Here is a 27349-nt window from a genome sequence, read left to right on the forward strand (position 1 = left end):
CCGCCGCTGCCGGCCCCGTGTGGAAAAAGGACACTGCTCGACGTGACCTTCCTAATATGGCCGCCGGCTCCCTCCCAAGATGGCCGTGGCGGCCCGCGGGCGGAAGTGGGAGGGGGTGGTGTCCCTTCCCAAGATGGCGGTAGCTCGGTGGCGCTGAGCGGGGCGATGGCGGTGGAGGGGCCGCGCAGTCTGTTCGCGCTGAGCGCGGCGGCTGTGAGCCGCAGCATGGGGGCCCTGGAGCGGGACGTCTGGGGTAAGGCTCGGGCGGCGCGGGGCGGCGGGGCTTGGGGCTTGTCCGCAACCTGCCGCCCTCTCCCTCTGGCTCTTCGCAGCTCTGCCCGGGCACCTCCTGCGGGGGCTCCTGCCGCTTCTCAGCGTCTTTCGCCTGGAGCGGGCCGAGGGCGCGGCGCGGAGAGCAGGTGACAGAAAAAAACCCTTGGGTGGGAGGCACGGGTCCCCCAGACAGTGGGAGGGTGTTCTGGAGAGGGGAGCCTCGCATGGGAGGGACCCCAGCTGAGGAGAGGACCCCAGGCTGGAGATGGGAACCAGGGCTGGAGGTGTGAAAGCTTCTTTCGTAAGGTGGGGACACCCCCGGAGCGGAATCCCTGCCATCGGAGGTGTCCCGGCCACCTCCCCACATCCACAGACTCGATCTCTGGAGCCTGGCCCGCTCCTCACAGTGGCACAGACTTTTCTCTAACTCCGCTCCATTCAAGGACCAACCAAACCAGCGTTTTAACTCATGCTCCTCACAAGGGGATGGGTTTTCCCTCGCTGCAGACCACCCTCCGTTTGCTGCCGGGGTCAGGGTCTGCACTCCCAGCGTTGCCTTTCCCCATCCCAGCACCCCAGTGAGCTCCCGGGCAAGGTGCTGGGATGGGGAGAAGGGATGAAAGCACCCTGTTGATTATTTTTATTCCCCAGGCCTCTCGACGCAGCCCATCTGGCGCAAGCTGTGGGACGATGTGATGAAAACCAGGCCACCCAACTCGGAGGTGAGGAAACGCCGCCAGTGGGAGAAGGGGCATGAAACAAGTTTCTCCTGTGAGGTTTCACTTTGAATCCTGTCAGTGCTGCTGGTCATCTTGAAGCAATTGCTGGTGCTTGTTTTTAAGTGTTTCAGAGCTCCAGACCAAGGCGTGACCCTGGTAATACAGTAATTTTGTAAACGGGGTTCATATAAGCAGCCGCACCTTGCATCTCACAGCAGCAAGTTTGCCAAAAGGATAAATCCTGTCTTTTAGAGCTGTAATTCTCAGAGAAAGAGAGGATAAAAAAAAAATCTTATAAGCATGCTTACACCTACACCGCCAAAAAAATGCGCTGATGTCTTAGAAAGAAGAAAGATACTTACAGATGACAGTGAGTTTGAAGAATGGTTTTACATAGGAATGCTGACATAGCAGCTCCACCAATTTGGCATTGCAAAAGAATCATTAGCAGGCAACTTAATCACAGCCTACAAATAGATGATGGGGAAGAAAATTCCTGATGATGGGGTATTTAAAAGGCAAAAACATGGCTTAGCTTCAAGCCACTGAATGTGTGAAAATCAGGCCAGAAGCAGGATGAAGGAGGCAGTAACTCAGTTTTTCAACACACTGAGAAAGGATCTTGAGAACCAGAAAGGTTGTCTCAGTTGTGGTAGCAGTAGGGTTTTTTGACCATTTACCAAGTTAGCAGATAGCAATGACAGAACTTTAAAAGATGGAAAAATTTGGCTAACTTTCTGTTACTATGGCCTTATTGTTTAACTGCAGAATATAACCTGTTGGAGGAAGAAGTTCCTTGAAACGTTCTTCTCAAACGTTCTTCATGGTGTCTTGGACATTTCCTCTGACTGGCGTCTCAATGACCAGCACTTCTCACCACTGCTCCACAGCTCCCCACACGTTTCCCAGCTTACCCTCTGCAACATGCTGCAGGGCGCCGTGGAGCTCGCTGCTGAGCACAACCAGAAAGTGCTCGAAAACCTGGCTGGTTCCCTGCGGATCCTGAAGTTCCAGCACCTCCTCTCCTCTGACCTGTCCATCAGGCGTTCACTGGTTTTACTTCTTCACCGTCTGATTCACCATGGCTCTGTCAGCCAGGTGTCCATGTACTCCTGGCCTGTTCCTGACACGGTTCTTCTCGTTCTCATTTTGAGCATGAGCGCTGGGTTTTGGCGCTCAGGAAATGCCCTTGTGTATCACAGCAGCCCGTGTGGCCTTTGCAGAGAGAAGGACAAAGCCCAAAGCCAGGAGTCAGCACCAGGGCAAGCAGAGAGGGGATGTTGTAATGAAAGGGAACGGAGTGATGGTGAGAACCAGAAGGGATCCCCTGGGGCCCCAAAGGAGGCTGACACGGAGGTGAATGGATGCAGGGCTGACACTCACCTGAATCCTGTCTCCTCCAGACCAGGAAGTCCATCTCTGCAAAATCAAGCTTGTGAGGTGCCCTGCAACCACACCAGCATTGAGGGAGGATCTTCTCCTCCTCACGTTTCAGACCAGCTGTCCTGTCACCACCTTCTTCGAAAGACGCGCAGACGGATGAAGTCTGCAGTGGGGAAGAAGCGTCGCTGCCTCAGACGAAACAGGGGACCACGTGCTGACCCAGAAGACCTGTATGATTTTGTTTTTACTGTTGCTAGAGAGGATAATTCAGGGTTACTTGACAAAAACAGCACCACAGAGGGAGAAAACGCTGAGAACTGGACTAGTTCCTCTCTAGGATCTCCCTGCACTGGCCATGCCAGCTATAAGAAAAGAGGAGGATCTGCTGGGACCTTTTCTCTGAAAGCTGCTCACCGCTTCCGAAGTGTATCCACACTGGAATTGTTCTCCATTCCTTTGACTGGGGAAACATGTCGGACTCTGAGTAACCTGCTGAGCTCCTGGGTGTCTTTAGAAAACTTGGTTCTGTCTTATAATGGTTAGTGGTGTGAACAGGTTTCTTCCTGACAGCCTTGGTATTCACTGCTCAGGTTTACTGATTTTATTTTTACTGGAATCGGCAATGTAAGAATAGTGGTACCCAATCTTGAGAATGGCATTGGTAGGGATGGTTAACGAGTGTGAGGACTTGTTTGAGGGGAAGAATGGGGCCCTTCTGCACCAGAACCATGTGCTTGAACACCATCCAGAGAGGGCAGAGGGAAGAGCCAGATCTCCACCTCCTGTATACACAGTCTAGCTTAAGAACGTGTGGATAGAGCAGTCTGTGAGCGTAGCCTTTGGTGGCTTTGCCATTGGTGCAGCTCCAGCTGCGTGTGCGTGGGTGTCTGCAGAGGCACAGCTAACACCTTTCTGTACAAATGCTGTTCCAGGCTTGGGTGCTAATATCTTCTGCATCCTCTCTGGGCTCCGGGCCCTCTCCCGCCGCTCGGACTGCCAGCTCCGCGTGGTGCGCCTCAGCGACGTCTTCTCCCACATGCCTTGCATGGACCTTGTTCGCTGCGTCTTGAGCGCCTTTCCCCAGCTCCACACACTCTCAGTCAGCTTCGACCTCAAAAACCAGCTGGAGGGGAACAGCCCAAAGGGGATTCCAAGCTGCAGCGAGGCAGAAATCCCAGGTAGGAAGCAGATTCTGCCAAGAAGATGTGGTAGGCAGGTAGAGCCATAAAAAGCTTGGCACGCAGATTTGAGGTCTATACTGTTAGTGGTGTTTGACTGAGCACTTAAAGAAATTAGTGGCCCTGTGATCTGCAGCAGTTCTGATATGAGCCTTAAGTGATTTATGCTGCTGTAGGTCTGAGTTGCTGTAGGGTTGCATAGGTCTGAGCTCTGCAGAGCAGGGCTCAACATATCATCAATCATCATCATTCTGCCGACCTAAATGATAGTTGTATGAGACACTAGGACTTCTTACTTGCTCTAGGACCTACCTACCCTGAAGAGAGACTAAGCTCTTTCATTTTTTGTTTTCTTCCCTCAGAGAGCTGCCTGGAGCAGCTGGAGATCCGATTTCCCAGGGAACCTCTGCACACTGCCTTCCTGCTGCCAGTGCTGAAGGCATCAAAGTCCCTCCAGCAGTTGTCCCTCGACAGTGCCACGCTGCCCTGTTCACAGGAGCTTGGGCTCTTTTTGGAGGCACTCAAAGGTACTCTGCTAACCTGTGGGTAGCATCACTGTGACACAGAGAGTACAGTACCTCCCTTGCTGTGGTCACCCATCCTTTTGCATGAAACCAGCTTAGGTGGGAACATTTCTTTTGTGTGGACATCCCTCGAAGTCTCCTGAGAAAAGGAAATGGGTATCAGCCCTCCCAGTTTCTGAGCTGAGCATGTGAGTGATCCTGCACAGCCAAACAGTTCCTTTTTAACTAGCAATAATCTAGCACATACTATCCACAGTCCAACTCAGTTTCTGGGCATTAGCTGGTAATTGGTCGGGGTCTTCTTATCTCAAGGATGTACAGCACTTCACCTGAGAACTTGTTTTGCTTTTAGAGTGCAATCCAAATTTGAAGAAACTGAGCTTTCATGATGTGAACCTGGCTGAGCACCAGAAAGAAGTTCTGCTTTTGCTTCAGGATCCTGTCCTGGAAGGTACAGCAAACTTCTGTGTGCTGGTGCCTGTGAAGGTGCTGCAGGTTGCTTTTTTAAGAGGTGATCTTTGGATGTGCAAGACTTATCCAGATGTCACTGGGACTGATGTGTAGCTGCTGGCAGAGTGGGAACGTGTTTGGTTCTTTGTGCCAGCAGGGCAGCAGAGAGAGGAGCAGCTGCAAAACTGGTGTGTGCTGCAGGGAAGAGTCCATAGTCTTGGCTATAAACCAAGGGTTTTTAACCTGCAGTGTATCAGCCTTTAACTGGGTCAGTTGGCAAAGCCACTTCCCTGGGTGTGATCTCTGCTCTCTTCCTGTGACAGAGCTGTGGTGCTGTTGGATGCAATCCACTGCTGAGGAAGCTTTGTCCTTGCATATGTATCGGGGTGGAGCTTTCTGCAGGTTGTAATTATGAAATAATGAAGCTTGCAGGCAGTACTAACATGTACTGTCAATCCATTTCTTCTGCAGAAATCACATTTTCCTTCTGCCGGCTGTTTGAAAGCTCCACCCCCGAGTTTTTGTCAGAAATAATCAATGCAGTGAAAAGAAATTCAACCTTGAAGAGCCTCAAACTGCCTGGGAATCGCCTTGGTGTGTACTGTGGATTTTGCTCTGGGGCCTTGACTGCAGACCAGCTTTCTCAGAACTAACTTTGGGGGTGAAGTTAGGAGCATTTCTAGCTGCTGACCTCTGCTGAACTTAACACGTGAACAGAGCGAACTTTTCTCACCAGATAAGGAGCACCTCACAGATAAGGAGCATTTTTTTAAAGGCAGAATTTCAGTTGTGTTTAGCAAAGTACCAGGAGCCCAGGTGCTACGTGGGCACTATGGTTGCTTTTCTCTGCAGCAAAAGCAATTATCCATGGGACGCCAGATTTGACTGAGCACCCATCTGCTTCATGCTCTTTTGTTGACGAGCTGGAACAGATCCAGCAGCAGATGCAGTGCCTCTCATCCAGAGGCACAGATTTTGCCCAGGTTGGGGGATTTTGTGCCTTAAAAGCTGTTGGCAGCCACTGAAGGGAGAATAAGGAAGAGTTTGTGTTGAAGAAATGGAATTTAATTTACAGAAATGTTGGTTTTTGTTCTTTTAATGAAATGAAATGGAAAAGCTTCCTAATTTCTGAGCTTTAAGGTTAATGCTGTGCTATTGGCCATTTTTAAAACAAAGCTCCACATTGGCTTCTCAAACAAAACCAGGATTTTTCTAGTGAAACAAACTACCTGATCAGCAAATGTTTCCATTGCCTCAAACACTGTGCTCAGTGGTGTGAATTTGCTGTAGGCAAAGGGGCAGAGATGAGCCCTTTGTGCTACATGCACGTGCTTACAGCCTCCTTTCTGCACTATTATCCCAGCTCTGTTTATATCCCAGCTAAACAAGACAATTCCCAGTTTGCATTTCAACACCTGCATCTCTCCCCTCTTAGGAAATCACAGGCTGGTTGCCCTTGCAGACATTTTCTCTGAAGATTCATCTTCTTCTCTTTGCCAGCTGGATGTCAGGTATTCTGTTCTAAACACATGGACTTTCTTGTTTTGAGAGGACCAGAGCTGAACTTGGCTCAGGCAGCAGAAGCCTGAGCATGGGTTTGTTCCCTCAAGGGAACATGTCTGCAGTGGGCACGTGCAGCCTCAGGGACCTTCAGCATCTCCAAGGCATTTCACTGTCCCTTTTATAAGAGTCCAGCTCTCTTACTGAGCTGGAATGGCCATAAAGATAGGCAGTAACCTTTATGAAGTACATAGAGGGTGGCATTTCTGCAAGCTAATGACCTTTTTTGCTTAGTTTCCTGTTCCCACCCCACCTCCACTTCTATACATACTAATATTTCAGGTTGCTGACAGTACACAGGCTTGAATATTTATTTAGCCTTGGTCACTCCTTCAGCAGCATTGAATTCTGCAGGATTGAGTCCAGCACGCAGCTTTGTACATCACACAATCTATGCAGGGGAAATGACCTTTTAGTCTCCTAGAAATACCAGGATCTGACAGATGCTCTCCAGATTTTCTCAGGAAGAGGTAAATGATCACTTACTGTTGAGGCTTGCACTGTGAAGGTTGGGCTAGGCTCCTTAGGTCCAAGCAGTTTACAGGCACTGTAAGACAGAAGTGCTGCTGGCTCTGCTTGGCCAGCAGCTTGGGCCCAGCAACACTTTTAAGGCCACATCCAGGTCTACTTAAGTCAGTAGCAAGGAGGCCACAATAATGAGTTTAACTGGTTGGTGGTTACCTCCTTAGTTTTAAAAAGCTTCCAGCCTTTCACATTACTCTGTTTCAGTTCCTTTCCTCAAAAGGAAGAGTGCTCACACTTTATGGATACAGAAAGCTGTATTTTGCATTGAAACATCCTCATGTACCCACACTGGCAGTTACCAGAAGCAGTAATTTAAAATGTTCAAATTATAGCCTAGGCTTAATGACTTTTTTTTTCTCCTCCTTTTCCATGGAAAGCTCAAATTGCATCAAACCAGATGGGCTCCTGGAGTTCACAAAGAAGCTGGAAGGCCACATCCAGCAGCGAGGGGGGCGGATTCAATTCACACATCTCCGCCTCTTCCAAAATTGGCTGGACCAGGATGCTGCAACAGCTCAGGAAGCTCTTCGGCGTCTGCAAGCTGTGTGCAGTGTGGTCAATGACTCCTGGGACTCCTCCCAGGCCTTTGCTGACTACATCAGTGTCATGTGATGGATGCAGCAGCAGCAAACTGATCAGCTTGAACTTAAGTAGTTCCATCCCTGTCCAATAACTTTGGGTTTTTTTCCCCTGGTTCAAGTAGGGTTCAGTTGTTCTTCTCCCTTTTCTGTTCATTTGAAGGAGCACCACAGTGAGGTGGCACAAGACCATGTGGGTAAACAGTTGTATTTCCAGGTAATTACTGTAACTCAGTAATTACCACCTTTTCAGTTTGAATATTTTAAGTGGGACAGATACCAAATGAACTTCTGTGACTTCCTGTAAATCTCTGGGCAAGCAGTTGTTTTACTCAGTGTTGTTACAAATTTCATGTTGTTTAAGTCAATGTCTCAACCTTAAACATCTCCCATCGTTGAAGAGACTCAAAAGCAATCTGGTTGTGGTCCAGTGGCAGTCAGTTCTTGTTGACCTTACTTTGGAGCAGGTGCATTGAACAATATGACCTTGAAGCCCCTTCCACCTTTAACCATTCTGTGATGCATGATTCCTCCACTTAAAGGGAGCAGAAAACAAGCTAAAAAAAGCCTGCAGCTGTGACCTTTTATATTTTACTTTATACAAAAAAAGTTTATTTATGTACCAAGTAGCCTGATAGCAATCATGTTGCCTCTCTCCTGTGTCTGGAGCCATTTTACAGAGGTTTTGAATAGTTTGTTCTTTTGTAACTTTTTTTATAATAAAAATATAATTATGACCCATAATGTACCAAAGTGTGAATTTTATTACTGGCTTGTAATGTGCTCTAATTAAAACACTCTGCTAGATGAGGGGATCCTGCCCATAACAAAGCAAGTGATTTTTGAAATGGAGTGACCTCAGTAGAGCCTGATTTTCTACTCTGCATGATCTTTCAGGACAGATGTTCACACAAGCTGATTTTTTTCCCCCCCTATGCAAGTCCCCTTGTTCCTGAGTAATCAGCAAGGTTCACTTTTCATAATAGAAAAAAGTCCTTCAAGTTTCTGATTAGGAGCTATAAGCTGTAACTGTAAAAAAAAAATGTGCACACCAAGTGCTTTAAAACTGCAGTCTTTGCTTAAACCTGAAGACAAGATTTGACACAGATGCCAACAGGATGAGAACCAGTGCTGAATCTCATCAAGCACACCATGTCTGGTTACTCCCTGTTCCCAAAGGGCACACAATACAACAGCAGAGAAAAAGGCAGGAACTCAATGCTCTTGCAGTCAACTGACCAATGCTGAGGCCCTTCCAGCCTCTCAGAAACGAGGCTGTTCTGCTATTCCACAGCAACACAACACTCCAGTGTGCACTGCTACCCACTGCCCCTTCCCCTGAAAGGGACTGAGGTGGGCTGGACTGTCACAGAGCAGCCTGCCCTCGCCCCCACAGGGGACAGTAACCTGCTAGGGAATCCCTCGCTGCTCCTCATGGGAGTGATGGTGAAAGGTGAAGGTGACAGCAGCGTCCCAAGCAGCCTTCAGCACCGAGTCCTGCAGCCCCCTCTTGTCAGCACAGTGGTTCCACTGGGAGAGGTCAGAGGTGCAGTCAGACCCTTCAGGGGGGGGACGGACCTGGTGGCCGTTCACACAGCGCCGACACTTGATCCTGGAACCAAACCAGAGCGAGGTCAGTGCAAGGTTCCTTCACTTCTGTAGCACCCAGGTTGCAGCCCAGTAGTGTTTGGATTAACTCCCCTTCCCCTGCAACACTGACAACTCCATTTTCAGACAGGATTAACTCCTACCACATTTCATTTAAACACACAACCACCTTCTGTTAAGTGTGACAGACAAGGAAAGATTCTCACACTTTGGAAGCCCTGGGGTTCTGTTTCTAATGACACTCACCCTCCATGTTTAATTATGTGGGAATGGTCCAGCAGGACCCAGAGGAAGTTCAAGAGGAGTTTCCCTTGAGAAGTGTGTGACATTGCTTAGAATGGACCTCGAGTGAACACCCACACCCACTGCTAACACATTCTTAGCTCTGCATCAGGCTTCCTGAGTTCAAGAGAGCACACTGTGCTAACAACCTCTCTCCATCCTGGCTCCCAGCATGGCCACTGGGTTGTGCTCAGGCTGCTCTGGAGATGCCCTACTGAGCTGCCAGTAATGACACAAAGAGCAGCAGCAGCCCTGCTAGCAGAGCTTGTTGCCATGCAGACAAAATACCCACACAGATCTAAGCTTTGAGTCAGCTTAAAACTAATCCTCCTGACTTCCTGCCTGAACTAAGAGTCTTAATTTCCACAGTGAAGCATCTCCCTGCACTCCCTGCCCTCTTTCTGGTGGCTACAATACCACAGGTCTCAGGAATGGGGGAGAAGAGCAAACAAGATTTAGACCCCGGAACAGCACGTGGATTGGCCTCATGAATTCAGATGGAGTAGTCCTGGCAGTGGAAGCAGCTCAGCATTTGGAGACCATAAACTACCAAGAAGAACCAAGTTAAGCTTCACCAACTTGAACAGCTCTTGAACAGCTCATTTTTTCCTCTTACCCTTCTTTTTCATTAAATGTATTTCAGTCTCTAAACATAGGAAGCAACAACTGACTTGTTCAGCTAGCACAGCTTTTCTAAGAATACAAAAAGGAAGGGCAGCAAGAAAGTGCTCATCTCCAGGTGATTAACAGCTTCAGAAGCAGAGACACTTGAGGCCCTCTCTTTCTGAGCTTTCTCTTGCTGCTGCCTGAGGAACCCCAAACCCCTGAATTAAACTGTGGATGTTTTTTTTTTTTGCTGACCTCATCCATCAGTCATTCAGTATACTCACTTGTCATGGGTGTCACTGGTGGTGGTCTCATTCAATGTGAAGAGCTCCTTCAGCTCCCCAAGTGAGAAGTGCCTTTCTACATCCTGCTCTTCATCCACCACACAGCTGCTGAGGGCCTTCTTGTGGGTCTGGCGTTGGAATATCTTCTCCTCTATGGTCCCTGTCTACAGGAGAGAGAGACAAAGAACAGTTGGGACACTACTGTTTATGGAGTACTGTATTAGGAAAGTGCCACAGATCAAATGGCAGCAAAGCTGTCAGGACCATTTAGTGCCTTGCTGGACCAGTTCAGAAGACAGACAAGTTTTACTGGCTGCACTCCAACCACATCCAGATTTGGTTGCAGATCTAACCCAATTATGCTTCTCTTGGCTTTCACTCTGGCTACAGGAGTGCATCCAACTGAGATATGGATGAGGAGGAGGTGGAGTTGTCACCTGTTGTGCTGACATGAAGGAAGGGAAAACATCAAAAAACAACAGCCAGGGCTAGCTCTGGGTGACAAGCATCAGCAGTATTTGCTGGTTCACCCACACACCAATCACTGACACCCACTGTCAGGAAGCAGAGGACTTCTAGAACAGATGCACTATATCCTACATTTTTATGGCAAAAATCTAAGAGCAAAATGTCTGTTTTGCAAACAAATGTAAAACAAAGTAGGGGGGTGATTAGTCATGATTCACAGGCTGATTTCCTAGTTCTAAAAGCAAAGGAGCTCCCCTGCTTCAAGGTGCCACCAGGTCAGAGAAAAAGTGGAACACTTAATGAAGAGAAAAACCTCTGTGTTGTCCAAGTAAAATGATAATTGATCAAGGAACACAAGCTTAAAAAAGACAGACCAAACCCAACAAAAAAACCCCAAACTGACACAAAAAACCATCACAGTCTGAATTAATGAGAGGTGAAGGTGAACAAGGCAGAGAGGGGACATTTCTGAGCAGTAATCACTACTGGATAAAGTGTTACAGTATCCTGAAGAGACCACCCTCCTTTATGCTTTTCCTTTACAGAGCAGCAACCCCACCTGCTAACTGGCAGCCCCATTCCAAATGGTGCTGCAATTCTGGGAATGTACTGGCTGTTTATTAAACACATACACCCAATCAAACCAGACTGCAGCCAGACAGAAAAACAGCAACTTTGGCATCAGATACTCCACAAAATTAATTAGGTCAGATGCCTAAATGATTTCAAAGAAGCAGCTTATCTGGAAAGACACAGTTGCTTCTATTTCTCAGAAGCCTGTCACCATTAGAAACCAAGGCCTATAGCAATAGCCCTCCAGCTCACCCCTTCACGTTTTCCCATGGCAACACATCTAAAGGTGGGAAGCAACTACGTTCCAATTAATTCTGGTCACCAACACAAAAGATTTCATGCCCTTCGAGTCCCCATCAGAGCAGCTGCAGTCTGGGCTGGCACCAAGAACTCCATGTTGAGGGGGTGAGAGGACAAAGACTCACAGAAAGCAGTCGATAGATGTAGCAGGTCTTCTTCTGGCCATCCCTCCACACACGAGCCATGGCCTGCTCATCATTAGCTGGGTTCCAGTCTGGGTCAAACATAACCAGTCTGTTAGCCCCAATCAGATTCAAACCACAGCCACCTGCCTTGCTGCTTAACATGAAGATAAACTCAGGGCTCTGTGGAAAAAGGCAGTCACGGGTTAAACTTCACTAGCAGCATTCAGAAGGGGCAGGGGAGCTGCTCACATCTGGAAGGTCCTACTTACTGAGGGGCTGTTGAATCGCTCCACAATCTTTGCTCTCTTCTTAATGGACATGGTCCCGTCCAGACGGACGTATAAGTACCTAGGAGGCACAGCATTTGCTACAATCAAGACTGTTTCAACCTTTAGAGCATCCCACTTGAAAGAGAAAAGTCTTTTACAAACAGGCTTGTTAAAAAAGGCCTCAGTTCTAGAAACTTTTGCAGTGGGACAGAGCTTTTCTGATTCCAGTTGCCCAAGTACAAGCCACACTAGCTTGTGGCTCCAATTCAGGAACACCTGAGGTAAAAGATCACAAGTTCCTGCCAACAGAAACTTAAAAAATAGCCACTTTCTTTTACAGTGTAGGCAGGAAGTATTCTTGTAGGATTATACAAGTGAAACCCAAGGACAAACCTTCTGTTCCTGCAGAGTTTTTCAAATAGGTCCAGTGTCTGAGTGTAGTTAGACACTAAAACCACCTTGTCATTACTGGTGCTTTTTGTAACAGCAAGAATGTAGTCCAAAACCAGCATCTTTCCTGGGTAAAAAGGAAAAGAAAGAAAAAGATAGAGCAGAAGTTTCAAAATTCCAGACCTCAGAAGGGCACCTGGTAAGATGCTAAACACAGTCTCATGGTTGCCTGTTTTAGGCAGCATATTTGTACTGTTCAAGTTCCACAGTACCTGAAAGCTGGGGTTCCACAGATTTGGTGCTGTAGCCAGCAGGAAACAAGTCCAGGGCTCCCATAAAACCTTCTTCCTCTTCCACACACTTATCATGGATTAGAGCAGGGTCTGGAGAAAAAACAGAGCTCAGAGACTGAGGAGTGCACAAAGGAGACTCCCCAAAACTCCCAGCAACACTGCAAAAGCCAAATCCATAATGTGAGTGAACAACTCACGATTGCAGAGCTTCTTCAGGGAAGTGATGGAAGAGAGAGAGGACACACTGATTTTGCCCCCCTTCAGCTCCTCCACTGGCTTGGCTTGCTTCAGGAAGTTCTTGTACAGCTCAGCCTGAAGAGGTGTCAGCCTAGAACAGAGTAAGAGCTCTGCAGTCTCAGCCTGCCCCCATACCAATCCCATCCTTCCTCCTCCATGTACACAGTGTGTTCCTTTTAGCTCCAGTGTTCAGTTTTGAAACATAGAACTGTGTCCAAGGCTGATGGAAAAGCACTGATAGCTCAGCCCAGAGCTGGAAGAGAAGCTGGCAGGTACTTTGCACAGCCCAGGGCTCTGCTGTACACAGCTGCCCAGAGCACACCAGCTGGCTGACAGAACCACCAGTTGTGGTTTGGCCATCCCTGCCTTAGGGGGAAAATGAACATATTGCCAACGGCTACGATCTCTTTCCTAGCAGGAAGCAGCTGCCATAAGCACTGAAAGGATTTTTGCAACTTTTTAGTCCTTCCTATTGCTCCTCCCTTTTCCCAGTACAAGCTTCCTGGTACCTGCAGCAGACCACCTGCTCAATCTTCACTGGCAAATACTTGGAGAGGATGTCTGAAGTTCTTCGGATTAAACACCTGCAGGGAAGGCAATGAAGATCAGATGCCTGGATGGCATAAAACTTCTCTTTTATCAGTATTATTCCTCACCAGCTTAACATAAATTCCCTTTGATATCTCTTCTCCAAAAACCTGTGACAGTCCAACACATGGCAAAGGCCAGACACCCACCATCTACACTGAGAGGCTCCATCAGCTCATGCTACAGAACCCAGGATAACTCCTTTTCTCTGTGAGGCTTCCATATTTGGGATACAAGAGGAAACTCAGCTCTTCCTCACACTACCAATGGTATTCCCAACTTAAGCTACAACAGACCAGGGGCATGGACAGAAAAAAGGGCAGGGTTTAACCACCACACACTATGGACACACTCCAAAGTACCAGCAGGCAGCTCCCCATGTAATAACTCAGTAGCCATCCTCAGCCAAGATACAGTCATTGTCTGGCCCAAGATTTCAGCAAAGGGCACTCAACCTTTGGGGCTCTAGAAATGCCCCATGAAGCAGTTCTACCACACTTCAGTAAAGATAGGATGGACTAGAAAACGTGCTCAACAGACCAGCTAGAGTAAGAAAGAGGTGCAGAAACCCAGTTCTGCCAGGAAATATCAAAAATATGGTGTTACAAAACCTGTAGAAGAAAGACAGCAGGGATATATGACAGCCTCCAAATCTGTCAAAGGCTGTTAAAGAAAGGCATAATCTGGTCTCCAAACCTGTAAGCAGTAGGATGAGAAGTAACAGGCTTAAACTGCAGTAAGGAAGATTTGTGTTTTACATTAAGAGCATTTTCTAATTGCAAAGACAGTGATGCCCTGGAAAAGGTGTCCTGGGGAATTTGTAAGGTCTTCAGTGTTGGGTGGAGGTTAAGTAAGAGATAGCTTAGGTCTAACACCTTCTACCTAGGGACAAGATGGATCAGACACCTTCTCCAGGGCACTTCAAGCCTTACACTTATTATTCCACATAACTTTGCTTCACAGCCTCATTTGTAACTCCTGCAAAATTCAACTGCTTCATTTGATGCTACTTTTGTGCCTCATCTTCCCTACTTGTGTGCATTAATGCTGCACAATAAAGGACATACACCTTGACACAGCCAGGCATAAGCATTCCTGAACACACTTTTATACCCCTTCCACGTCAACTGTAGAAAGAAATAAATGCACCTTGAGAAGGAATAAGCTCTTATCCTCCCAACCTTTCCTTTCCCTTAGGCTTCTGCAAGCTGACCTGAGTCAAGGTCAGGGCTGTGTCTATAGAGAGGCTGTACTCAGTGTGAAATTCAATTTACAGTGGCTATGAGCTGCAGGATTGTATTTGTCATGGTTCCAAGAGTTCAGATAAAGAAAAAGAAATGAAGACACTCCCAATTCTTAGAATTCAAAAGTCTCCCACAAGAATTCCTATAAAGAGACAAGTGATTGTCAGCACATGTGGATAAATTGGTTGTATGCACAGACAGAAACGAAACTAGGTTGAAACAAATACTAAAAATCAACCAAAGAGAAATAAGGCAGTATTTTACATCACAAAGGTGCTTTTTGGAGATCAAAAGACACATATCTGATGCTACTAGTCTAACTCCATTATCCCTACAGAGCCAGCACAGCTATGAAAGTGTGAGCTGGACTCCTTTGTGACTTGGGCAATCAAAAGAACTGAGAGACATTCCTTACACTCTTTTTGTCTGTCACTCAACATCTGGGCCTGACAGAACCAGTCTACACTGTAGTTATGTTACACCAATAAAAGGATGCTCTCTGACTATTCAGATTCCAGGAGAAAACAGAAACAAAGGAGTCAAATAATGAATCAGTATCTAAGTACATTTGCTTGGGGAGTGACTGCAGCTAACTGTGCCATTTCAATGTGCTATTTTTCATACTAAAGCTGCATGCAATGTAGACTTCTTAGGCAATAAATACTTGCATAATCACCTGCTGAACAGATGTAACTGGCAAGAGAATTCATTACAGCTACAATTGTAATTTGGAAAGATACTAGAATACACCAAGGGCTGATGCCAAAGCTGTGCAAAGAGCAGAGGAATGAAATTCACCTGTTCACAATGCTGATCAGCTCTTGAAGCCTCTCTTCTCCTTTGTGGCGCTCAGCTTCACTTGCATCTGCATCTCTGCCTTTCAAGATGGGAATTTCAAAATGCCTTTTAAATTCCTGTGCAGTCCCTGTACAAGACAGAAGTGAAAAGGTGACAACTGGTACCAAATAACCCTCAGTCAGTACCCCACAGCCCCAGTTATCATCCCACAAGCAAATAAAACAAACTCCCTCCTCATCTGTACGATTTGTTCTCCTTTCTAGCCAGAAAAGAGTGAAACAAAGCAGGCAAATCTGTACTCCAGAAAACCAGTTTGTATTCCAACATCAATGCACTGCCAAAGGTCATCAAGCTTTAGTTAAACCTGAGTCCAGTCAGGCATGCACTGGTTTTGCTCACATTCCAGCTATACTTTTTCTCCCAGATTGTGTCCTTGCCAACAACAGCACAGGCAACAGCACGAAGGCAGCTTTGCTGGCAGGAGTTACAGTATCAACCTCACCTCAGAAAGAACAAACTCAGAGTACAGGGAGAGGAGTTTTGCCCAAAGTACAGGTCAAGAGGAAGCGAGGGAAATCACACCACGTCCCTGTACTAACTACCCAAAATTGAAGAACATGTTCTACATCTGCTTTTTCCAACTACCATCGTAACCAATCTTTTCCTTGAAAACCCTGGGGCAAAACAGCTGAACAGGAAAAGATAAGGCCCTCACATTGCTTGTAAGACTAAAAATCTGATGACAAATGGGGTTTTAACTAGAGTTGAGCGTGCACTAGAATTAATGAGAAACCTCTTGGACTGGGCACCAAACAATCTGAGACAAAAACGGGTGACAAGTTACAGCAACAGGGAGATGATTGGTTTCACTCCTTGACAGAAAAAAAAAAAAAATAACCTCTTTTGACCAAGACAAGCTGCTTCATTCTTTAAAGCAGCAGACCTGCTCCTAACACAGTGATACAGGGGAGAATGCAAAGACTACTTTGCTTTTAAAATTAAGTCAGAGCTTGCAGACAGAAGCACAGCATAGCAGTCACAGGCAGAATATTTGAGGCTGCTACCAGAAATTGTAGAAGAATTTTTGATGCTAAAAACTCACACTAGCCAGTATCCCTCCTCCAGACTCTATCTCTTACTGACAGACCTCCCTTGCCCTAAGAATCAAGAACAGTGTTGACTCCAAATGGTAGATATCATCCTCAGCTTTCTCTCAGGTTATCTAAAAGTGGGATGGTGGACTGCCAAAATTTCAGGCTTGTTGCCTAACTGTGCCACAAGGTACACCATTCTGCCTTGCACCAGGCATTTTAAGTTCTGGTGCCAGGTGGATACAAGAGAGCAGGGACAAGCTGTCTCCCTGGCTGCCTCTGTTCAATGCAGAGAGCATGTCATGTTAAACCCTTCTCTCCACAGAGCCTCTCCTACCTTTGTAGGAGGCACTCCTGGCTCAGACATCTGAACTTGCAAGAGCCTGGGAGTGCTGTGGGAAGTACCACTAAGAGCTGGTTCTTCTGGGCATACTGTCACAGAAACTCCTTGTTTACGTGGACATTTCAGCTGCCCAGTACAGCTCCATGAGATCAGTCATGCAGTACTTGGGCTCATTTGACCATAATAATTAATGCCCCTTCCAAAGCAACTGTTAGACTGGTGTACTTTAAATTGCAATATTCTTGAAACAAAGCTCTGCTGATGCACAGCATCTAGAACAGGGAGCCAGATCTAAACTTTCTGGATACAAACTGAGAGTTAAGTGTCCAAACTGTACATGGCCTTTCCTCTCACAAACATCTCAGCTGCTGCTTTTGCTGGCACTGGAGGCCTTGTGAGCAACTTCCCCTTCCCTCCCATCTCTCACACATTCACCTCTTACCTAGGATGCCTGAATTGACAAAGTGCACCAGGCTGAAGTATTCAAGGAGATCGTTCTGAATGGGGGTGCCTGAGATTAGGACTCGTCGAGGTGTATTTAAGCTGTTGAGAGCCTGGTATGTTTGGTTTTCAGAGTTCTTCAGTCTATGGCCCTTTGAAAAAACAAAGCAAAAAAAGGAACAAAGCTGATAAACCCAGAGGCCCTGGTGGGAAGCAGCTTGAAGATCCCCCTCAATACTCTAATGCTGTATTACTCACAAGACATCTCACTACTTTTCCCATTCCCGAGTGGTTACAGGGAACATTTGGAAGACACAAGGCCAAGGACCTGCATTCCCAGCATCCCTGACTGCTGTCCCCATCCCAGGGTCACAGAGATTTGGGCAATCACTGACTCGGTGGATAAAAGGTGGATGGGAATTACAGTGGTGAGGATGTTTGCTCTTTCCAAGCTCTATGCAGCACTGTTCTAGCAAATACAAAACCAAACCACTGGGTGGCACCGCTATCCAACAAATCCCCTCTAACTTCAACAGGGGCTGAGGCCCCAGCTTGACCGTTTCAGGGAAGTAGAGGGAATGTTTTGATCTTGTCATTCAGAGCATCTCTGGCTCTCACTACCAATAACAAATGATCAATGAAAAATCAACTCCCTTTCAGCCATGTGAAAGCAGAGCTTGACAAAGCTACACCCAGCAGTCAGTGAGCAGGGAGTCAAGCCAGCTCTGTCTAGAACAAGAAACAGGATTAACTCCTCACCCAGCTCTCCTACCTCTGCCCCAAGCAGGAGGCTACAGAGAGGGGGAAAGGTCCTTCAAACTCCTCCCCCAAGCACAGAATAAAATGGCCTGATAAAAGTGGCTGATAGCACCTGATGCTGAATCACAGAATCATTTAGGTGGGGAGAGACCTCAGGATTCTCCAGTTCAACCTCTTGCTCAAAGCACAGCCAAGTTAAAAATTACTGGGCAGAATACGAAGCCAGGCCAAACAAAAAGTACTCTGGAAAACACTTTAGCAAAGGCAGACAAACAAAAACCAGATCAATGAGCCAGACCATCCCAGTAGAATAAGGCCTCTTTCAGAGTCAGAGACAAGCAGTGGACCTCCTTTCTGCTACATATTTCACAGAGGAGATCCTAGAAGGTGCCTCCACCCTGCCAGGGACCTACAAACTGGTCACAGTTACCACCATGTGGATTTTCTTCCTATCTCAGACCCTGAAAACACTCTCTCTTGTTCAAGCTCACCCAGTATCGATGAGCCAGTTACCCAGAGCCTCTCAAACACCAGAATGGGTGCTGTCCACAGTGAAACCTTGTTTCCCACTGCCCTCCCCTCCTTTAAGAAAGCAGAGCCAATTTTGCCCAGACCTCAAGAAAACACCAGGAAGATTCTCCTTAAAGATTCCCCTGTACCTCATCACATATGACCAGCCCAACACTGCCCTTCTTTAAAGCCTCAGCATGGAGTCGGAAGGTCTCATAGGAGATGATCAGGATGGGTGAAGGCACTCGGAGGCCACGCTGGTTCATAAAGCCAACTGTAGATGGAAAGGGAGAAAAGGAAAAAAAAGAGGGATGAGGAAAACTAATAGAAAAGGGTTCAAGCTCTAGAGTAAAAATTTTTACCTTAAAAATCTAGGAAAAGCTGTTTTTTTCAATTACTCTGTGGCATCCCTTCTACCCATATACACCCATACTCCTTTCCCCACAGCTGTCCCCTTTTCTGTTCTCCTCCCACCTCTCCCCCTTCCTCTCCTTCCTAGGCTTCTAGCTGGAGCAACAGATTGGTACTGAACTGCCTTAGGACATGACTGAACTTTGATTATCCAAAAAGATCAACTCTGACCAATGTGGAACGGCCTGATCTAAACATGTTAGTGGAGAGATTTTCATCAGTCTCCAGAGCTCTAATGACAACTCAGAGATGTTCACATCAGCTGCTCTAGGCTTCTTCCAACGCAAGACTGTGACCCAAGCCAGCCAACCGCACCATTTGCAAACATTTCTGTACCTAGTTTATGGTCAATCTCTTCTTTGGAGCCTCCATCAATGGCCAGTGGCTGGATCCTTCCCCCCAGCCATTTCTCTACTTCATTGTACCAGTTTCTCACCAGGCTGGAGGGAGACACCACCATGGCTTTCTCAATTTCAGGCTTGCAGTCTGGGCTTTGCCGCAGAAGTGTCCACATGAGGGTGATGCACTGCAGGGTTTTACCCAGCCCCATTTCATCTGCCATGATACAGCCGTGACTCCCGGGGATCCGGCGGCTCGTCACACAGTCCCAGAGGAATTTCACCCCCTGCCAAAAAATTGTTCTCTCAGAGCAGGATGATAACTTCATTACAGCTTCATTACCACAACGCACAGGACTGATACCACAACAAACAGCAAATCTGTGTAGTGTGTCCCTGGGGATGTGCCAGCTTTTAATGAGACAGAGGGAAACCACCCGAGACTCAGCCAAAATGCAGCCCCATCTGATGTGGAACACGACTGGTGCCAATACATATCTGCTAAAAACCCCAAAATGTGTCTAAATTTTAACTGTGCATTGCAGCTAGCCTCCCAGCATGAATTCCCACAAATTTATACCCTTGGTTGCATTAGATAGGCCCAAGCCATCAGCTGCCCTGCATCAACCACTGCAAACAGCTTAATCATCTTACCACCACACAATTCAGCACTTTTAAAAACACAGAATCAGTGAGAAGAATGGTTTCTGCTACCCGATTGACTCCCAGCAGCCCTCATTGCTTCTGCATAAAGTGCAATGACCCACCTGGGTACTCAAGGTCCAAAGCAGATTTAGCTTCAGAGAAGACCCAGGGCTGAGGTTACAGCCCACACGTCCCATGGTGGGAGAAAAGCTCAGCCCTGCGTTAGGCTCTGACATCACCAACACAGATACAAGGGGAAAACACTAAAGGGACAGACTCTGCAAAATGTTTCTCTATTATGTGAAACAGGACACTGTGCTAGGAATGTTGCAACCTCCCTGAATTGTGTCCTCTGAGCAAGGAGTGAGGGACACAACAAAACATGCCTGGATGGATTCACCCCTCTGTCTTCCACTATTTAGGACAGGAAGATGAAGCATCTTCAAGTTTTTTTCTTTCTTTCTTAGGCCCTTAATAACAGGTTAATGAAGTTTATTTAAGCCAGTGAAACAACTATGAACTTCATTACTGACTAAAGGAGTGCATTTGGAGTGCATTTGGCTGCTGATCCAGTTGGATAACTTCCAAGCAACCGAGTGAAAGACATGACAAAGGCAGAGCAAAGCTGTACAACAGTCTGGGAGCATCACCTGAATAAAGCAGCACAGGAATCTTACTAGCACAGAGACTGCTTTATCAGTGATATCTAGCTGTCAAAAACAGACAGCATGCCTAGGACACCAACATAACTTGCATTACTTGACAAAAGCACCATTAGGCAGGATCTAACCCCAGAAGAGAGTGCCTCTAGCCATGGAGCCAGAGACAAGCATTACACTGGGTCACAGGTTCAGTAACAACTCTGAGATGAAAGTACAAGCTAGAAGCAGCCTACAGCACCCTCAGAGCCATCTTAAGGTCTCCCAGCGAGGGAAACCTGCTTAGTCTGCAAGACTGCAAGCAATCAGAGCTTTCCTCTGTGCTGCCTCTAAGCTTAACCGATAATATCCTGCATCTGTGATGAACTTCAAACTGTCCAGATACCTGTGTTAGATATTTGGAGATTAGTACACACTGCTTCAATACTGTGATGCTGCACATATTTAGGACATGAAATGATTTTCATCAGTTTCCACTGGCGAATTCCATGTCTATGTAGGTCATGAACAGCTCACACCTACAAAATGTGGTCTCCATATAAAACAAAAGAAAACCAGAAATTTATCCCACACTGTGTTAGGATCCATGGCACCAGAAAAAAAGCTTCAGTGCTTCCTGGCTCAGAGATACAGCTCCAATTAATTCAGCTGACAAGCAAAACACAATGGTGTACAACCTGCCCTGCCCAACTCAATACTGCACTGAAACATCATTGATTGCTACTATATCCCATCACCTTCCACACCAAGTTCTCCTCAACAAAGCTGTGTCTCCAGACTTCACAATAAGTAACAGGAGGACTTTCAGCCCTGACTCTGCAAGATGCCATCTCCCTGCAGATCCTGGTCTTTTTCCAAGGTAGCACTGGTGACACCAAAGTCAGCCACTGTGCTTCCCTAGACTTGTGCAACAAGCACACAATGGTCCAGAAACCCCCCAGTTCCCCGGGTCAGCTGGGCCTGACCTTCAACCCCACAGGGAACACACCTAGGCAGCATCATGTTAGGCTTGGAGTACTCTGACTCTACTAGATGAGAGGCAAGAGAAAAGAAAGATCTTACCCACAAGAAAGCAGTAAATTTCCCACGGTTTTAAGGACAAGCAGGACTGTTGCCATACTCCCAGTATATCCACTTGCTTAACACAGGGCAGAGCATAATTGCAGCACTGAGGCCTCTAAACAGTATGGTTAAAACAAGAGCTTCACTTTGCATTTGCAACAGCCTAGAGTCTGTCCCAGACTGTGAGTTACAATTGCAGCTTTTTTTAAATGCTGCAAGTCCTCCAGGCATGCCCACAGGTCCTGATGGAAAACTTACTTCTCTCTGATGGGGCCGCAGAACCCGGCTGAGGACAGGATCCACCACAACATGGACAGGTGCTTTGTCCCTGCAGGACGCAGTCAAGGAAGAAGACAGTGATTAATGAACTCACACAGCATATGTTCAGGTTCTTTTAAAAATCTCACTGATACACTGAAGACTGCCCAGAGGCATGAGGGAAGCAACTGTCAACACTGAAGTTAAAAATAGATTAGTTCAGTTTTGAGAACTAAGTCACAGAGACCTGAGCTACAACCTAAAACATCAGTGAAAACATGGATCTGGGCTGTGGTTAAAACAAGGGCAGAATGTGGTTCAGAGACAAAGTTGTTTCACTTGCTTCCATAAAAATATTGTTACTGCATTACTGGAGAGAGGAACCTTTCCTCTGTCCACACAGATCCAGCTGACAGCCCTTTTAACAGAAGCACACAAGGAACTACTTAAGAATAAAAACCACTAGGCAGCCCAAGATTTGACTGACAGTCATCTCCTTCTGCTTGTCCCTAGATACTATATTCCCTGACTAAGAACTATGCCATAAGATTCTGTAAGCAGTTTCTCCATGTGTGCATCCTTCATCCCCCCTGCGACAGGTTTAAATTTTTGATGAGTGGGAGAAGAAAAAGCTTGTGGAAGAATGAAAAAAAAAACATGGCATGAGTGCACTCCTTCTTTGATTGATACCATATCTCAACAAATTGAGAGGCAGAATCCTTGGACCCAAACCTCCCTTGATGTTCAGACCCCAGCTCAGTCACATTTGGGAAGAAAACACACATGTAGAAGGTCAGAGCTGAAGGTTTTGAGCCAGGTGGTGACTCACTTGTCTATTTTCAGCTGGTCGTGGGCACTCAGCAGCGGGGGCTCATACAGAACCAGAGCTCCTTCCTCAAAAGGGTCATGGAGAGGACTCCTCAGCCCTGCCCGTTTGATGCCCAGTGCACGCAAGCCCAGGGGCCCTGAAAGCAAACAAAGGCACAGCTCAAAGAACAACTCCTTCCTGGGAGAAAGCATAGCCTGGAGAAGAGTCTGATTGTTTAGAAACAGAGAGTGCTGGGTACTGGAACAGAGATGCAGGTACAGCTGATGCAGCCAGCAAACCCATGAAGGATAATTGTTGGGCAGCACTCTGCCAGCACACAGCAGGCAGCTCTCTGTCAGGGAAGAGCACAACAAAGGAAAAGAGGCAAAGATGAAGCAAAGGCACTGCCCATCACACTGAGGGCACCAAACCAGGCATGACTGGTGCAGCAGATACCAGATGCTGGCACTCATCAGTATAAGCTGTCTTGCAAGGTGACTGATGGCTTCATCCCAGACTTGTGCCACTGGCATCCAAGCATCAAGAGGCACCAGTGCCTCCCTCAGCCAGCTCTGGGCATTGGAAGTACTCATAGCACCCAAAGGTTGTTTTAAGTTTTTTCACAGACAAGCAGGGCTCCAGAGTGTACACCTCAGCAGCTTGACAAATACATTCCCACATACACAGTGTACACTGAGTCAAATACTCTTTTTACTCAACCCAAATCCAGACAGAGCTGTATCTTGTATGCAAGGTCAGGAACTGATCTTTAAAACTGACAAAGTCTTACAGTATTGCAGTTAGTCCAGTACTGCCATAACCTACTCTAGGGCATTATTTTCTCCCTGCTGAGCACGAGTAGATGTTTGGCCTTGGAGCCAGTTTCTGTGAAAAGCAGAAAGCAAGGATGAGCCTTTTTTCCCAGTATTACATTTTGATGTCACAGTTTTGAAATGTAGATGAACATAAAAAGAACACATATAGAAATAAATCCTTTTTCCCATCAAAACTTGGGGCAACTGTGCTCCCAGGGTTGATTTTGCTTGAGAATGATTCAAGCAAAGTCATTTTGCCCACTGCTTGCTAAAGCTCCTCTCAAAATGAGTGTATCAGAAGCTGAGGCAGCACACCAAGAACAGAGCACATGAGACAGCCTCATCTCCTAATTAAAAGAGAAAGATAAGAGCCACAGAAAGCAGCTTCCCTGGTTATAGTTCTGTTTCAGTCTCTGAACAAATCTCTTTTCCACAAGCTCTGTCAAACTCTTTTGGGGCTTGTCATTTCATAGCCAGTGCCTGCTTACAGACACATATAACTGAGCATTTTGTAACTGAAGTTGCAGTGAAATTGGTTCATCTGCATTTGAGTTTCTCAGCTGGAGGGCAGAAGGGGAAGGAGGGGACAAGAACAGGCCCATTTGTTTCTGAGATCTTGTGCTTCACTGATTCAAACCAGCTGAGGCGTTGAACTTCAAATCTGCTTTGCTTTAAGATCACCTTGAGACTCAACATACCAAGCCAAGTAGAAAGAAAACTTTTTCACCTACAGCTTTCTGTCTGTTTGTATCATTAGAGTATTATTTAGATGGTAAACCCTCGTGGCTTGGAATTCATCTCATCTTGCATTTGTATTTGTGATATGGTACAGAGACTTGGGGCACTGCATCAAATATGTAGCAGTAAGAACACAAAATCCAGTTCTGAAATGTAGGATTATCCAAACTCAACATTAATAAGAAATATGAAGACTTTGCTAATGTGCCAGTATTTTTCTTTCAGAATTAAGTCAGGATTTCTGGAACATATGCATCAGTGCAAAAAATAACAATAATCCCCACAGATATATTTGACAGGCCAGAGCATCATTGGTTTTACCAGCACCAGTCAAGACAGACAACCCTTAAACCTCCTCATCTTACCTTTATAGTTTGGAATGGGAACTTTGAAGGGTTTGGACAAAATGCTGCGGATAAAAGCCTCCTAGGAATTCAGAAAGAAAACATGCTTAATAAGTCTGAAATCAGAGACTGCTCAAAAAGGCAAAACCAGGTCATTTTTCAAAAATTCAATTTTGCCAAGTGCTGAGAGTCCCTCTATTCAAGCTTCAACTCCAACTTGAAGAATATCCGAAAGGAACAAAGTAACAGACCAGCACAATTCCCCTTGCCAACTCTGCTTTTCAGAACTATTTCCCTTTGGGTTTTCTAATGTGTGAAATTGATTTTTCATAACTTACATCTTCTCAAATCCACTGGCATTATTCACTTCTTTAAATGCTATTGCTTCTCCCTGTCTCAGTAATTCAGTCAGCCAATTCATTTCCTGTAAGGGAGCTGGGTTACAATTACAGGAGCATCCATGCTGGATCAGCAAACAACCAGCCATTCCACCACCTCATCTCCAGCAGAGAAGCTCAGAGAGAACTCAGCAAGCAGACAGCACTTGAGCTCTGTGTGGAAAATTATCCACACCCCTGTCCTTCACCTAGACACCAAAATAATCTCTTCTTCAGGATTTCCATTATAGACTGTTCCCCCAGCACAACTCCTTCAACATTAAGGAGTTGGAGCTAGCAAGAAGTGTGTGCTTAGCACTTCTGTACCACCTGTGATTACAGGGGGCCTTGGAAGCATTGGGACTCCCTTGATGACTCTACCTGCAACCTGCCTGCTGTGGTGTGCCAGCAGTAACACCACTTACATGCTGACTGCTATCCAGGCAGCGAGGACTGTTGGTCAGCTGAGCCAAGGGTTTTCGGAAAGCCGAGAGGTAACACTCCCCACTCCCTGCCTCACTGACAGGTTTCTGTCTCTTCCGAGTCTGAAAAACAGAAACAAGACAAAACAACTCAAGGGCATCTGGTGAGACCAGAAGATAGATGCATCACTGTCACACTCAGTAAGCACCTAACCACACAGACAATCCACCCAGCCAGCTGAGGATCTCTGAACAGACACAAATCATTACTCACCCCCCATTGCCAAAAGACAGAGCCAGCAACACCCACCAAGGTCACTGTGCTCTCCAATCTACCTTGCAGGAGGGCTAAAATGTTCTCCTAACTACAAAAATAGCTACCACCTTCCAATCTGTTGAAAAGCAGGCTCGTCTGCACTAAGATTTGTGCCCCCCCCCACCAAGCCTCTCAGCCTTCTTCCCCACCCCCCAAAAAAAAGTCAAAAGAAAAAACAAAAAAAAAAGGGTTAAAAAAAGGCAAAAGAAAAAAAAAAAAAGGGTTAATAGCATTGAACAAACTACATGAAAGTCCCTAGAGGTTCTCACACATCTGTTGTTACACAGGTGAAAGACCTCGACCTTAAACCTAAATTTCAGATGCTTAGCATGTTAATTAAGATAAATAAGTCACTGCTCTGTTTCCTGATTTAACACAGTCCTCATCAGATGGAGGCAGGGTTTTAACCACCTGCTGGCATCACAAAAGGGATTTGGCACAGAAAACACCAGGTGAGACACTTGGGGCTACATGACATAGAACACAGCATTATGTTTTCTCTTAAACATTTACGTATTTCTAGTTACTAGTTGCACAAAACACTCAGAAGTTGCTCCAGAGACAGCATTTTCCTTCATCACGAATCTGTACACAACGGAGTTCATCTACCAACTCCATGCCCAGACACGAGTTTTCTTTCTCCCAGCTACTAAAAACATCGCAAACTTGGGGCTGCCCCCCATCCCCCTGTCCCCAGAAGGGGGAAGTCTGAACAACCTCCCATGGGGCACCAGGCCCTGCCTTGGCCAGCGTCCCCTCACCACCTCCCCCCCCATGGCTGCTGAGGGCTCCGGACACCCCCCCGGGCCCAGCCCGCCCAAACCCCGCCGGGGCAAGACCGGTCACGTCGCTTCGCACCGAGGCCGCCACAACCCGGGACCCCTCGCTCACCGTCGGGGGGTACCAGTCCTTCTCCTCCCCCTCCTCCTCTTCCTCCTCACCGCCGCCCGCCTTCCTCTTGGCCAGCTGACTGGGGGCCAGGCTCCTCCTCTGAAAGAGGGGGACAATACAGGCTGAGCATCCGGCGGGGATGGGGACACCTCGCAACCCCACAGCCCACCCGGTCGCCCCCGCCCGTACTCACCATCGCCCCAGGGGAAGCGGAGCGGAGCGGTAACGGCCCCGGCGCGGGAGGCGGGAAAAGCGGCGGGAGGGCTCTCGGCCCCGCCCCGTCTCCATGGCAACAGGCACGGCCCAGAGAGCGCCGAGCGCCATCGACCCGCTCGGAGTGCTGCTGGGGGCGGGAAGAGGGGCACGACAGAGCGGGAGTGCGACCGACCCACCGAGAGACTGAGTGACTGAGTGACTGAGTGACTGAGTGACTGAGTGACTGACTGACTGACTGACTGACTGACTGACTGACTGACTGACTGACTGACTGAGTGACTGACTGAGTGACTGACTGACCGACCGACTGACTGACCGGCTGACTGACCGACTGATTGACTGGCTGACCGACTGACTGACTACTGACTGAATGACTGATTGACTGACTGACTGACTGACTACTGACTGAATGACTGATTGACTGACTGACTGGCTGACCGACTGACTACTGACCAACAGACCAGCTGACTGTCTGGCTGACTCACCGACTGACTGCTGACTGACTGACCGACTGATTGACTGACTGGCTGACTGACCAACTGATTGAACAACTGACTGACTACTGACTGACTGACTGACTGACTCCTGACCAGGCCCAAGGGGTTGTGGTGAATGGAGTTAAGCCCAGCTGGTGGCTGTTCCCCAGCCGT

General features: G+C 47.1%; 2 protein-coding genes across 5 annotated transcripts; one reads left to right on the forward strand and one right to left on the reverse strand.

Moving 5' to 3' along the window:
* The first annotated feature begins 80 nt into the window (after positions 1 to 80).
* Positions 81 to 7943, forward strand: LRRC41 (leucine rich repeat containing 41). Of its 4 annotated transcripts, XM_071750237.1 has the most exons (10): positions 81 to 253; positions 333 to 419; positions 925 to 995; positions 1761 to 2913; positions 3308 to 3553; positions 3916 to 4080; positions 4430 to 4528; positions 4999 to 5121; positions 5963 to 6038; positions 6990 to 7943. In XM_071750237.1, exons 1-10 carry the CDS (start codon positions 166 to 168, stop codon positions 7222 to 7224), a joined length of 2343 nt encoding a protein of 780 aa, XP_071606338.1. In that variant the 5' UTR covers positions 81 to 165; the 3' UTR covers positions 7225 to 7943. The 4 variants fall into 4 exon arrangements, with proteins under 4 accessions (XP_071606338.1, XP_071606337.1, XP_071606336.1 ...); XM_071750235.1 differs by lacking the exon at positions 4999 to 5121 and having other exon boundaries at positions 91 to 253; XM_071750234.1 differs by lacking the exon at positions 5963 to 6038 and having other exon boundaries at positions 91 to 253; positions 6990 to 7426.
* RAD54L (RAD54 like) lies at positions 7773 to 26768 on the reverse strand. The gene is made up of 18 exons (XM_071750238.1): positions 26677 to 26768; positions 26484 to 26582; positions 25280 to 25399; positions 24499 to 24559; positions 22602 to 22737; positions 21773 to 21842; positions 19147 to 19435; positions 18549 to 18673; positions 17132 to 17282; positions 15256 to 15382; positions 13135 to 13209; positions 12586 to 12716; positions 12368 to 12478; positions 12099 to 12222; positions 11706 to 11784; positions 11437 to 11616; positions 9971 to 10134; positions 7773 to 8802 (listed from the first exon to the last, which is right to left on the reverse strand). The coding sequence occupies exons 1-18, from the start codon at positions 26677 to 26679 to the stop codon at positions 8601 to 8603; spliced, it is 2247 nt and encodes a 748-aa protein (XP_071606339.1). The 5' UTR covers positions 26680 to 26768; the 3' UTR covers positions 7773 to 8600.
* Positions 26769 to 27349: the final 581 nt, after the last annotated feature.

This window comes from Heliangelus exortis, chromosome 8, assembly GCF_036169615.1.
Source record: "Heliangelus exortis chromosome 8, bHelExo1.hap1, whole genome shotgun sequence".
Lineage (NCBI taxonomy): Eukaryota > Metazoa > Chordata > Aves > Apodiformes > Trochilidae > Heliangelus > Heliangelus exortis.